Below are 14041 nucleotides of genomic sequence, written 5' to 3' on the forward strand. Positions count from 1 at the left end.
GTGCTATGTATGTTCGTAAAACGAAGAAATTCAAATTTTCTGTTTCGTGGCGTTAATTTACGAAATTCAGGCCAGTTAAAAGTGCAATTAGATTAACGATGATAATTAAGGTGCAAAGTGGAACTCAGTATGGATAGTAAGTGGGGTACCATGGGAAAACGATATCCTCGCTTCGCTCCTGAAAATAAAAAATTGAAATTGTAATAATAAACGTAATGTGGGGTCTGCTGGATGAATTTCTTGCGATTTATCAGGCAGATAGCGAACGTAAATATTCAACTGCTTGCAGCCACTGTTACGCTGGCCATCCACGGCCAGGCAGGCTACAGTTCATCCGGCCGCCTGTTAGACAGAAAACACCATTCCACTTATCAGCAAGCCGGACAACACCGGCTTTCCTTGCCTACCTTCCCATCTGGCTGGTTGGCCGAATCGTTTTTCATCCGATCGGCGGCCAGCTGCATCCCTATCATACCTGCAATTCTCACAGGCTTTTCCGAGTCTACAGTCTTTTCACAAAAATAAACAAGTCGGGAAACCGGAAGCTGGGCGCTTCAAGTATGAAAGGTTTTGTTTGTTTCTTTCTGAGTATATTTGAGTGTTTTGTTTTTTTGTTTTTATTTTGTTTTTAAAATCATTTTGATTTTTAAAAAATAGGTAACAATAGTATATAGATTGGAAAAATGAACAATAAAAAACAATCTTTTAAAATAACAAAAATAACTTAAATCTAATGGCCACTGTGGGCTCTCAAAATTTTTGAATAACGATTTACAGACAGAAAAGAGAAACAGTAAGAAATGAAAATCTAATTTTACAATAAGTTGTCGGGAAATGGTCAAAAACCCGACAGAATTCACTTGGCTTTAGTGGCAAATAAAGAAATATAAAAGTAATAATAAATATTTGATCGCTTCAAAAAAAAACTTTTAACTTAAATTATTGTTCTTAAAACTATCATAATTATATATTTTATATTACACATTTTTTCTTTTTTTTTACAATAACATCCATACAAAAAAAACAAAGAATAATAACGTATGTATTTATATGTTACAACTGGAGACAAAATCAGCACCCGTTCAATGTGTACATATTTACAAAGCCCCACCAAGATACAAATGGCAGAACTGAGCACGGCCACCGCTAACCGGCATCCCGCAGCCACCAGTACCAAGATTTCTCTTTTTCATCCCGCTTAATGTCAATTACTCTCGCTCTGGAGTATCTCCAGTCGAATCCCGGAGCCCCCACTGTCAAATTCGGGGGTATTCTATCCTTTTATCCGTGGCCCGTCTATGTATATGATACATAACCGGATCACCGGCAGAATCAAGAATTAGACCATTCCTGTCAAGATACACGAACGCTTCGGGAGGAATGAAGCCTGTCGTGAGAGTTTTCTCGAAATACCCATCATTTGGGTAGAACGGCTGCGAAACCCAAGGGTTCTCACCATGCGAAGCAGATCGCACTATATGATTCCGAATCAATCTGACGATAACTGTATCGATTCTTGGCACAGCAGCAGCTGTATACATCACTTCATTAGTTACATAGTGCTCATAGTTTGACGAAGCAGTCCTATTAAGCCCCGTGCAAGCACGCAGACATTTCCTTTCAAAGATCCTTATTTTCTCCATTTGGCTAGCACTCAAATTAAACCAAATAGCACACCCGTAGGTAAGCACCGGTCTAACCAAAGTAAGATAGCAAATAATCTTAACCTTCCGGCTAAGATGTGGAGCATAAAAGAGTTTTCGAAGAGACATGAATGCCTTGCGAGCGCTTTCTAGCGTGACTTTAACGTGCTCGTTAAATTGGAGACGCTCGTCAAGACGCACACCCAGGTATCTAACGCACTTCTTATGAGGAATGCGCTCAGAACTATCCTCGTTCGCGACAATGTGGAAATCTCTCCAATTCTTTTTCAAGTTCCTACTGGCATACGCCAAGGAATTTCGAAACAGAATCGTTTCACACTTTTGCGCATTGATTTTCATCCGCCAACTGTTCGTGAAGAACTTAATATCATTGAACATCTTCTGAAGTTCAACTTGCACCTCAGTTACCTTCTTGTGCGCCGTGTAGGCTATCAGATCGTCAGCAAAGGCAACCAACGACCTTTTAGGAGATTTATTAAAATCGAAAGAATTGAGCAATTCGCCGGCAAATATCGCAAAAAGTGTAGGCGCAGTCACTGTCCCTTGCTGTAATCCACTCAGAACATGAAATTCTCTGTTAGTAGTGAGATTTCCGTCCGTAATGACAAAGCACTTGCCATACAGCATACTACACATCATCGCTACGAGATGACTGGGAAACTCATTCTTCAGGAGCCTGAAAATCAGTCCATCCAACCAGACGGTATCAAAGGCTTTCTCCATGTCTATAAGGCAAGCGCCTACGCACTCACCATTGTTAATTCACCAGCAAATATCAGACGTTACCTTCGTTATTGCATGTATTGTCGAATGTCCAGATCGAAATCCGAATTGCGCTATATTTGAGTGTAGAACTATATCATTTGTACGTAGCCCGTTAAGACTATGCATTTAGCATATCAGATTTAGTACTTCGGGTTGTAAATTTACACGGTAAGACAACTTTGAGCTATTGTAACTTTGTTACTAACAGTATGATTTTGATCAAACTTGGAGATAATATGCTTCATATTATATTTTATACTACTACCAACTTTTATAATGCTGGGATAAACTTAAGGGGGGTTTTACTCAATTTTCCCAAAAATACGGTAATATACTATTATTAACTTAATTTGAACAGATATCGATATGGAGAGTATTTTGAGGCCTGGGTACCGTATAGAGGCAGCTTCATGATTTTTTTCAGGTTTTTTGGTTGGGTAGTTTCTGAGAATGGCTCCGTTGAAGAAATCATCACTTCGCACCCCTCTCACTCCCCGCCTTTTTAACAACTCTCAAAACTAAGACCGGTTTCAAAAAGTACTAATCAAGACCTTTCATTTGATACCACATGGCTACATTTGGTGAAAAAAATTTTTGCACCCCCCTTTTACATGTATGGGGACCCCCCCTAAATCTCAACGTAGGAGGATATTACTCACTGCATGTCTGGGGGTCCACAGTTCCCACCTTCTCACCGAATTTCGTGTCAATCGCTACAGCCGTTTCTGAGAAAAGTGCCTGTAACAGAGAGACAGACGAACAGACAGACAGACAAACATTGAACCGATTTTAATAAGGTTAAACCTTAAAAACATGCAACATACAGTGAAAAAGATTTTTCCAAGATATGTTTGTTTTCAATTTGAGGACACCGGCCGTCTCGTTTTTTAAGGTTTTCTTTGCTGTCTGTCTGTTACAGGCACTTTTCTCAGAAACGGCTATACAGATTGACACGAAATTTGGTGAGAAGGTGGGACCTGTGGACCCCCAGACATGCACTGATTGATATCCTTCTACGTTGAGATTTAGGGGGGGGGGTCCCATACATGTAAAAGGGGGGTGTAAAAATTTTTCCCGACTTGGTCTCATATTAGTTGCAAATCAATTCTTCAAACTAGCATAACTTATTTACACTAGCTTTAGCTGTAAGGTTTGTCAATTGAGAGCTTTGTTTAAGCAAAATAGTTTCAAAAGTAGTGTTCCGGTAGAGGCTGAATTTATATTCCCATTCCTAAGAGATAATAAAAACACCTCGGGTAACTTAGCAAAGAATTTTGCCTGCCAACTTGTGTTCACTTTTCTTCATACAGCTGCCCTACAAGTATTAATTAGATTTCAGCCCTCAGAGTAGATCTAACAGTGGGTGAGTTGACGCTAAATCCGGTGATAAACTAGTCGTTGAAAAGCCATATCTAAGGTGAGTCGAGGAACTGAGCCAGTTTCATGGGTTTTCCGAAAGCAGCCCTGAACCTAGTCCTTTTTTCATGATAAACTCATAATCACAAAGGATCCAGGCACGATTTGTTACATCTTCTCAAAGATAAATTTGGTAATCTTATGGACCATAAGCACCGGATCCACCTGGTATTTCTGGCTACAACAACTAGTTGTTCGGACGGCTCATTGGTTAGAGCGGAAGGTCAGGCACTGGCAGCAGTGGGATTTGCGTGGTGACTGGTTGTCGGATACCAGTCGACTCAGCTGGGATTGAATACCTGAGTCACATCAGGGTAATAATCATGGGCGAGCGCAATGCTGACCACTTTGCCTCCTACGGGGTACTGTAATCCTGTAGATTACCACTATGGTCATGAATAAAGTGCTATAACACGCTTAAAAGCCCTGCTTCAATTGGACAAAATTCTCAATTGTAGCAATCTTATTAAAAATTTAAAATAAAATTGAAAATATTCTTCGCGAATGTCTTCAAGAGTTGCTAGAAATACATTGTAAATATGTTCCTTAGCTTTCTTTTCAACGAATATATAGAAAAAATGTGAAGGGATCTCTGGAACTGCTATTAGAAAATCGGACGTTATAAGCTACTTTATGAGGATCGCAAAACCTTCGACAGTTCTTGTTCTGCGCTTCTTAAGTACTCCTTCGATAACTGATCTGTAGATGGCAGAGAAGAATCCATTATTTATACGCTCTAAAGGAATATCTTGCGAAGAGTCCTTACCCAGGAGCGGAACACTAGTCTGAATTGTACAAATACCGAATAGCTCCTGATCGTAATAATGGGATGGATAATGCAGGTCGGAACAGCAAACTCCTAATAACTCTGCTGCACGAGCTGCTAGATAGCAAATCCTCCAATCCTAATCTCTCTCTGAAGAATTGAATTAATTAGAACAAGAGAAGAACATTCTAGTGCAACACATGCTCGATCATAAAAACGCTGCCTTTCTCTCACGAGAATGTCAATCGATGATATTGTCCGGTAAGTGTATCATATTTACAAAACCTTACTAAAATCGGTTTAACGTCTTTTTTTGTTCGCTGGGGGCAATCATAGATACGCATTTAGAATGAAGGACGCGTATGCCGGATTTTTACCGACTAAAACCTCCCATATTTTGTCCACACTTCCCTCGCTGAACCACCGTTCTGGTTTTGCTTCGCGGGGCTGTTTAGTTTATTAACTGTACACGTTATAACTGCTTCTGCTTTATGTGGTGTCAATTGTATTAGCTTCGCTTCTATACCTCCGTTCAGCTTCTGCTTTTTTTAGCCATTTCACTGCTTTAACTACTACCTGGTATTCAAATTGACCCTATAACTAACCACGTGTTCTGCATTCACCCAAACAGAACTTATAAAGGTACTTTTTGTACCCACCACGTCCGCTTAAGATTTGAGTCAACACGTAACTCGTCTCACCATGGTTTTCTGTAGTCCATATCCTTATGTTTTAGATTTGCCGGTATGTCCACCGACCATTCTTCGTCTGGTACTCGCTCAGTTTGCTTGCTAAGGCTCGCTTCCTGCTTCTCCTACAACAGCTTGCTTAATCGGCTAAAGCATCCCTTCCGATTTTCACTGGCGCCGCATATAAAAGAACAAAGCTGATGACTTACGATAAAGGTAATCGTCGGATGTGTTTTGGAAAGCATCCTTGCTAATGTCGAGCTGATAGACGCTACTTTTGTCCAATAAGCTTTAAAAGGGGGTTTAAAGCTAAGCTTTTTTTCGAAAGTTATTCCTAGGTATTTTAGCGATGGCTGGGAGCAGATCCAAAGGTTTTTCAGTTTTTGCCACTTCGTAAAAAGTGCCAACTCCGTTTTCTTCTCGGCAGAATTGGATGCGTCTTGATGTCTAGAGTCACCAGTGCTCAGCATTTTCCCTCGTCAAAGGCTTTCCTGGCTAGTTCAAAAACTACTTTGGTAGCATCAACCGCTGATCGGGCATCCCGAAAGCTAAAGCACCTTTTTGATAACTGCACGTCGTATCTGCAGCCGTTCCAGTATTCTCAATACGCAACCGAAATACCTCCAGAAATGTATCCCCGTCAAGTAATCCTCATAACTACTCTGGTTCCGATTTCTTGAGGCTGACATTTGTTGTTCTAGGTCGCTTATCAACGGTTATATTGCCTGGTGATCACTATGCGTATACTCCTCTCTAACATGCCAGTGGTACATACATGTTCACAGACAATAATAATAATAATTGTTGGCGCAACAACCCATATTGGATCAGGGCCTTGAAGTGTGTTAGAGCACTTCATTCAAGACCGAGACGGTTCACTACAGTACACTGTAGGAGACAATGTGGTCAGCATTGTACTGATTGTGACCAACTTTGGTGGGATGGTGGAAACTATGAACGCGCATGCATACAGTTACATCGTTCTACGTGAAATTTAAGAGGGTTCCATATATGCGAAAGGCGTTGTAAATTTTTTTTTCACCAAATAGAGCCATGCGGGGTATCAAATAAATGATTGGTACTTTTCAATGCTGTATTGTGTTCTAACAATCAGTGCGAAAAGGGTGTCTAAGCGCTGAAATACTCTCCATACCTGTTTAAATTAAATTAATAATAGTGTACTACTATAATTTTTAGTAATTGATTGTACAATCCCCCTTAAGTTCATCCTAGAATCATTAAATTTGCGTGCAGTCAAAGAGGCTGCAAAATAAAGCATAATCTTGCCAGCATAATCTTGGCGGAAATGGTGCTATTACTAACAAAGTTATCGTGGGTCAAAATTGTCGCTTCAGTGCAAATTCTAAAACTTTGAATGTCAGTACCACGCGAAAATGAATATTCTGGCATAATGTATGCATTTAAATTAGGTACTAGGTACATATGGAACAAGTGTTCACTCAAATGTTTTTATATAAGAAATACACAAAATCTTTCATACCTGAATATTATATTTATATTCTTTTCCTTTTCTCATCCGCCCAAAGTGGAGCTGTATACAACTGGATCGAGCTGACCACCCTTGAAATAAGGAGTCTACGATTGGGTTTATATTTAGAAGCATTTTCGGGATCACGATTCTGGTGGTGGCTCGGTTTCTGCACACTCCCCAAATAATTTGAAATTTGGCCTCTGACCAATCATTGCGCCTAAGTACCTGAGCGCAGGCTGGAAATGTATATTATATATTATCATACATGTACATATGTAATTCTCAAAAAAAATATTTTCAGCTCTGGCCAAGCTCTGGTCGATATGGCGGATTTGCGCTCAATATAATTCGTAGGCATGTCGTGTTCTGCGAATTATATAAAGGAGCTGCGAGCCGCTTCGGACACGTGGCTCCCAGAGCAGAGGTGAGGCAGCGTCTGACGATTTGCCTCTGCCCTGGTAAGAAACCGTAAATGTCAGGCGATGATGATATTTTTATCCTACATGTACATATGTATATAAATGGGCGTGCAGTTTCTCCGCTTAGTAATAAGCACTACTTCCGCCTCTTTGAAAAGTGGGCAGAGGATCAACCCTTGTGACACGTTGCGATATCTCCGCTAATGATTTAAGTTCAGTACTTTATCCGAATCGCAGCAGAAAGGCTAATGGGTTAAAAAGTCTACAACAATACGATCCACCTAATTTGATTAGGCTCTCAAGTATTTTCCATCGGAATCGTCTACTTCAAATTTTTGAACCTTGGGTGGTTACCCCAAAAGGACGAGTCCGTGGACCAAAAAGAGTGGGATTAACTTACTCTCCATTTAGTCCGGTTCATCATCAAGTGGATGCAGACTGAGGGCTCCTCAATCACTAAATAAAAACACTTTGTATGCTTAATACGGACGGGAAAATGCCCAAAAAGTATCACTTTATCGAGAAATCTCGCTAAAGTGATACGTGCTGCCGGAGATTCATCTTGAAGACAGTTCGGTTTCAAAATATATAGATGCACAATAAATGCTGTCATGCAAGTCATAGATGCGATCATTTCATACGATAGAAAGACAATCTAGGTACACTAGATAATATATCCCACGTGCACGTACTCACTTACGGATATTGGGGAATTATCCGAGAAACCATTGCCAGCTCTATGAAACGCTAGAAGATCAGGAGTATACATGACTGTGATCACGTCGAAGGCAGCACACGGATCCATCCTAGGACCAGATTCTGGAACGCTTCTTACGACCTATTGCTAAGACAAAGATATGCAAAAGAATCGGCCTGGATGGGTTGTGCAACTGACTTTAGGCCACTTGTTGCCGGACGAACTGTTGAACATGTGCAAAGGATTTGGCGTATTGATGCGACGGGTAAGCGGGATTCATGGTCTCAGTCATCCTGACTTAAAAGAGAATCCCGACCCCGCGTCCCATGCCGATCAGATTGATGCTCGATTCAAAAATGTGCTTTTTCGGCAAATCAAAGCAGCAGCGGGAGTTTCTGTCTTGAGTGAACTAATGGTAAACATTGGGGCTCCTACTTCTAGCAGGTGACCTCTTCTAAGTGAAACGCAGTTTGTTCTGCCCTACAGCGCGGAGGTATGGGTTGATACTCTTGGTAACGAAGTATATCGTAAGCGCCTTACCCAAGTACAGAGCTTGGGAGTTTTGCGGGACGCGTCTGTCTATCGAATTGTCTCTGAAACAGCTGTAATGATGATCGCGGGAGTAATTTCCTTTGCCGTTCTTGCTACGGAACATAAAGCTATGTAGAAGCGCAAAGGAGAAGGCCGAAGGGAGGTAGTTACCCGTGAAGAATACCAATGTACACAAAAGTATCAACTTTCTTGGCAAAACGAGATCAGAGGCATATGGTCTGCACACCTCATTGACAACTTAAGTGCGTGGCTGAAAAAAAACATGGCGAGACTGACTGACTACCGGCTTGTGCCCAAATGATTTCCAAGATGCTGGGAATACGGCCTTAGCAGTTGATGTGGAGGGGCACATTTTGATTAGATGTTACCCCCTTGACTGCCACCTTAAGTGGAATACAACATAACATGCGGAAACTACTAACTAGCCGACCCCGCTTGTGAACAGGGCGAAGACTGAAGAAAAAGAAGAAAACATGGAAACTACCAACTCCTGCGCATGCAGTGAATGCTACAATTTTATATTGAGTTTAAGAAATAAATTGTCCATGCATGCAAAATAAGGATGTAAAATTTTCAAGGTTTTGAATATATATATATTTAACAGCACATTTTGACAACATTGAGAGGCCAAAAATAGTGACTTGAAATTGATGAAATTTAGATCTCAAATTATAACATATACACTCAATTTGAAAATTTACTAAAGCATACACCTTAATTTCATCCGTACTTCCGTCATTCTTAATAAAACCAAAAGGAACCATCATATAGGTTACGACACCACGAAGTTTAATGCAAGTGCTAATTTTATTAACAAAGGCATAGGTGGTAAAATTAATATTATGCTCTTGTAAATTTATGCCACCCTAACGCTTTCTTGATGGCTGTGAAATACAATCAATCAATACAACTTCGTTTAAGGCAAAACCGAATTTTCAGGAAATACAAATCGGAAACTGAAAGCACGGTGCTTCGATTTTCTGAATATTATATGGAAAATGTCGGCACACGATCCTTCCATTTGTATACAACTCGTAGTGTATATATTATACTTTGAGATTGCCCGATATTCAATTAGATGAGGTATTGACATTTTTTCACATAGGGGGCAGACGAACGGAGCAACTTTGATGGAAATCGTACTATTATTAACCATAACAACTATAACTAATAATAGTACGATTTCCTTCAAACTTTCTAGGTTTGTGCTCCACACTAAAACCTTTACTGATGTATCCAGGATCTAGAATAAACTTCCGGAAGGGGATAGTAAATTTGCAAAATTTTATAATACACATACATAAATACATTATCAATTTTGTTTAAGCAGAGGTAGAGAAATAAAAAGTATTCAGAGCTTAGTTATCATGTACAGTGACCCTATGATTTCAGACTTTTCGGTTAGGTAGTTAGAGAGTTAGGCATCCTCCCGTTTTAGCATAGAACAATGTTATTCACCGCTTTCGTAGGGATCATAGTTCCAAGCTTTCCACAGAATTCCATATCAATAATCATTCTTAGACCCTTTGTTAATTAGATAGGCACGGACAGAAAGACAAACAAGTGAAACGATTTTCCTAAGAGTTTCACACACAGGCCTGGAATAATCCTCCTTTTATCGAAATCTTAATTTACTAGCTTAAAGGTTAATTGAATACACTCAGTACCGGCACCTTTTAAGAACTCTGTCGGAATTCCATCTCTACTTCGGCAAAGACAAGCACATTGCCTTGTTTCCACTCAAGTTATTATGAATACTGTTTTCTTCTTCTTTTTCGTCAGTCTTTGTCCCGTTCACAAGCGGGGTCGGCTCGTAGTGATCGGTCTCACCATTTGGCTCTATCGAAAGCCTGATCTAGGTGCAATCTCGAGGCTTTTAAATCCCCATCCGAGCGTGTCATGCCACCATTGTTTTGGCCGGCCTTTTGATCGCCTACCATCAACTTCGATGTTCAGACTAATCTTGGCAAGTGAATTCCTCTTTTTCTGGGGTAGGGTAGGTGAATGTATTTACGCACACAGTATTGGACTCCCGATTCGGTACGTCGTCGGAATACCAACTAAACACCTCCCTATCGTCAGAGAGCTAGCCTGGAACCGTTTGTCACATTACTTCGGGCTAGTCCCCGAACTCATCCGCCTTGCGGAGCCTTCAAATCAGGGAATTCCTTTCGCCAACGGGAGGAGACAGGAGGAAGGGAAATGTAAGTTCAAGGAACCCCCTGTCATCCGGCTCCTCCACCGGTCGAGTTCTATCTTCTTAGCAACGAGATGGGCCCGAACGTAATGGGCTACACAGTTCCACCTGTCAGTAGTCTTCAGCATCTCTTCGACAATGTTGTCTGGAGAGAGATCCCCCGTGTTTAAATGGAGCTGCTGACGAACCCCATCCCACCTTCCACAAGAAAAAAAATTGTGGTGGGCGTCGTCCACAACTCCATTGCAAAACACACAATTCGGAGAACGCGCCTTTCCAATCTTGTGCAGGTAAAACTGATAATTTCCATGCCCACTTAAAAATTGGGTAAGGAAATAGTCAGTCTCACCATGCTTCCGATTCAGCCACGCACCTAAGTTGCCGATGAGCCGCGCAGTCCATCTACCTCTAGTTTCATTTTACCAAGAGAGCTGCCACTCGTCTAGAGTACGTTGCCGTTCTTCGCGAGCAACCACCTCCCTTGGCTCATCTCCCTTGCGCTTGTATATGGCCTGAGGCTCCTTAGAAAGAAGGGCAACGGGAATCACTCCCGCGGTCAACATCACGGCCGGTTCAGAGACAGTGTGGTACGCAGACGCCACCCGCAAAGCTCCCCGTCTCTGTACTTGTGCGAGGCGTTTACGATATACCTCCTTTTAAGAGCGCCAGCCCATACCTCTGCACCGTAGAGCAGGACAGACTGCGTTGAACTCATCAGGAGACGTCGCCTGCTAGACGTAGGACCCCCAATGTTTGCCATTAGCCTACCTAACGTCGAAAATCCAGCTGCAGCTTTGTTCGCTGCTGCTTTGATTTGGTCAGAAAAGCTCATCTTTGAGTCAAGAGTCAACCCGAGGCACTTTACCGCTCATTTTGACTCGATTATCGATCACGCCGAACGATATGGGACGCAGGATCGGAATTCTCTTTTTAGTCAGGATGAGTACGTTTTTTCCAATGCAAGGTTGAAACCATGAGTAGTCATCCATCCGCTTACCCGTCGCATCAATATGCCGAGTCTGCTTAGCGCCTGTTCGACAGTGCGTCCAGCAACAAGCGCTGCGATATCATCTGCATAGCCGACCAGGCGTTGATTGTCATAGGTAGCGTTGCAGAGGTCCGGCACTAGGATGGATCCCTGTACCACCCCCGATGTGACCTCCATCCACCTTTGACCCTCTAGTGTTTCATAATGCAGGGAGCGGTTCCTCAGATAGTCCCTCAATATCCGTAAGAGATAGTTCGGCACGTTGAAAGTATTGTCTAGTGTGCCTAGAATGTCTTTCCATCTTACGGAATTAAAGGCGTTTCTGACGTCGAGTGTTACGAGGAGCACCACCCATCGAGTTCGGCGGCTATGTGCCTCTGCTCGTCGAACGGCGACCACGACTTACATGGCAGCATGAATTGTCAATCTCCCTGCTCTAAAACCAAACTGTCGGGGCGATAAATCTCCGGCAGCGCGTATTGCTTCAGCGAGTCTATTTCTGATGAGTTTTTCGAGCACTTTCCCAGCAGTGTCAAGCATACATAGTGGGCGGTATGAAGACGGCAATCTCTTTATGAATCAGCGCAAGCCTCGCAACCTTCCATCGAGCAGGGAAAATGCCCTCTTTCAGGCAAGTGCAGAAGTTTCCGATGTAGTGGAGAAGATTATTTTCTACTTCTTCTTTTTCTTCAGCCTTTGCCCCGTTCGTCGTCATGGGTTTGGCATTTCGCTTTATCAAAGGCCTGATCTGGATGCAATCGCGAGGCTTTCAAATCCCCATTTAGCATATCAAGCCACCATTGTTTCGGACGGCCTTTTGTTTGTTTTTCTCGTCTTCGATATTCACAGCAATCTTCACCAGTAAATTCTCGTTAGCTCTGCGTGAGCATACCATCGAAGACGCCTCTTTTGTAATTTTTCCACGATCGGTGCAACTCTCTCTACCTTCGCTGTCTTTTATAATCGGCCAACACTCAGAACCATAGAGAGCGACAAGACGGACGACATTGCGGTAAATTCTAGATTTGAGACGTTCGTTGATTCGTCGATCACAAAGAACACCATTTGTGGAACGTCACTTCATCCAGGTTGCGTTAATGCGTGAAGCAATTCCATAACGCAGTTCTCCATTGGCTGATAGCGTTGTCCCGAGGTATTGAAATCGCTCAGTTCTAGGCAGATCACTGCCGCTGACAGTGATTGTGCCTGTTCCATGGGGTCGGTCGTCAAAAATTCAGTTTTGTTTTGATTCAATCTGATACCGTGTTGCATGAAGCGATCATTCCATTGTTGGACAATTTGCTCGAGATAGAGGCGCTGGACGTTGGATAACAAAGAGGAGTGTACCATGGTATTATACTTCTTTACTAGTGCCTATTACCAAGACCTCATAAAGAACCAAGAAATAACTGACGGGCAGGTCGCCGAATATGTAGATTGTCTTTCCAGTTAAATTATTCGTCCTTTAGACTGCCTTTCTGATCTTCACTTAAGGCATAGCAAGCCAATCACTGAAAAATTTAAGTTTCATGGAGGTGGACATGTTCTTTGGTTGATTAGTTCCTATATATATTGCACTTGTACGATACACTGCTTGCAGATTTCAGAATCCAAAAGGTTAATCGTTCGATCTCTAGACTGCAACCCTGCTTTATACAATCTATAACTTTTCCAGGAAATTACTGTAAGTGATTCACCGAAATTCGTCTACTACCTTGTTTCCGCTTCCTTTTCCAGGAAGGTCAAAAGTGTTACCCCTTCTTATAATAAAGTGTTTTAAATTGAATTTTTTTTTGTGCTGCACTAATTTCCCTACATCACATATGAAGACACTTTCTCCTTTCCTCTAAATCTTATATAACACCTTGGATTCAAAATTCACGCATTATCTTTAGACCAACAAAATCTAAGTTTAGCACATTTTTTGGAGGAAAACAATCGCAAGAAGCTTTAACGAAAGATGTTTGCTTTTCAGGAGTGTTAATGCCGATATTCCATTCCATCCTAAATCCAGCTTCCGTTGGGACGTTCTGCCACCCAAGGTGCGGATTCGAAGAAGTGTTCTCTTCAGCTTCGAGGATTTACTAGGTAAGCATATAAAGATAATCTCGTAATGAGTTCGTGCATGATGCAGCATCCAGAGGTTTGCGCAAAGGATGAGTGATTTAATAACACCTTATCCCAACATATGCATAAATTGTTAACAGTCAAGAATTTATGAGAAGTTGCTCTACAAGATTAAAGCGGGATTATTATCTCATTTATATTTTGGTTCTTTACAATATACGCACTTTAATTAAACTCCTATTCATTCAAAACAAACTTTAATTAAATTGTGAATTATACTTGCACACGAATATGATAAATCATTTTATCTTCTATAATAATTTATGAAT

The 14041-nt window shown here is 41.5% G+C and overlaps 1 protein-coding gene across 1 annotated transcript in view; it reads left to right on the forward strand.

Annotated features, from left to right (window-relative positions):
- The window catches only part of LOC119657228 (sodium channel protein Nach), a 47137-nt gene that overhangs the window by 32805 nt on the left and 291 nt on the right, over positions 1-14041 (forward strand). Inside the window, exon 9 of the mRNA XM_038064080.1 lies at positions 13621-13733. Within this exon, the coding sequence (XP_037920008.1) occupies positions 13621-13733 (113 nt within the window). The remainder of the gene's footprint in view (positions 1-13620; positions 13734-14041) is intronic.

Source organism: Hermetia illucens, chromosome 1 (assembly GCF_905115235.1).
Source record: "Hermetia illucens chromosome 1, iHerIll2.2.curated.20191125, whole genome shotgun sequence".
NCBI classification, from domain to species: domain Eukaryota; kingdom Metazoa; phylum Arthropoda; class Insecta; order Diptera; family Stratiomyidae; genus Hermetia; species Hermetia illucens.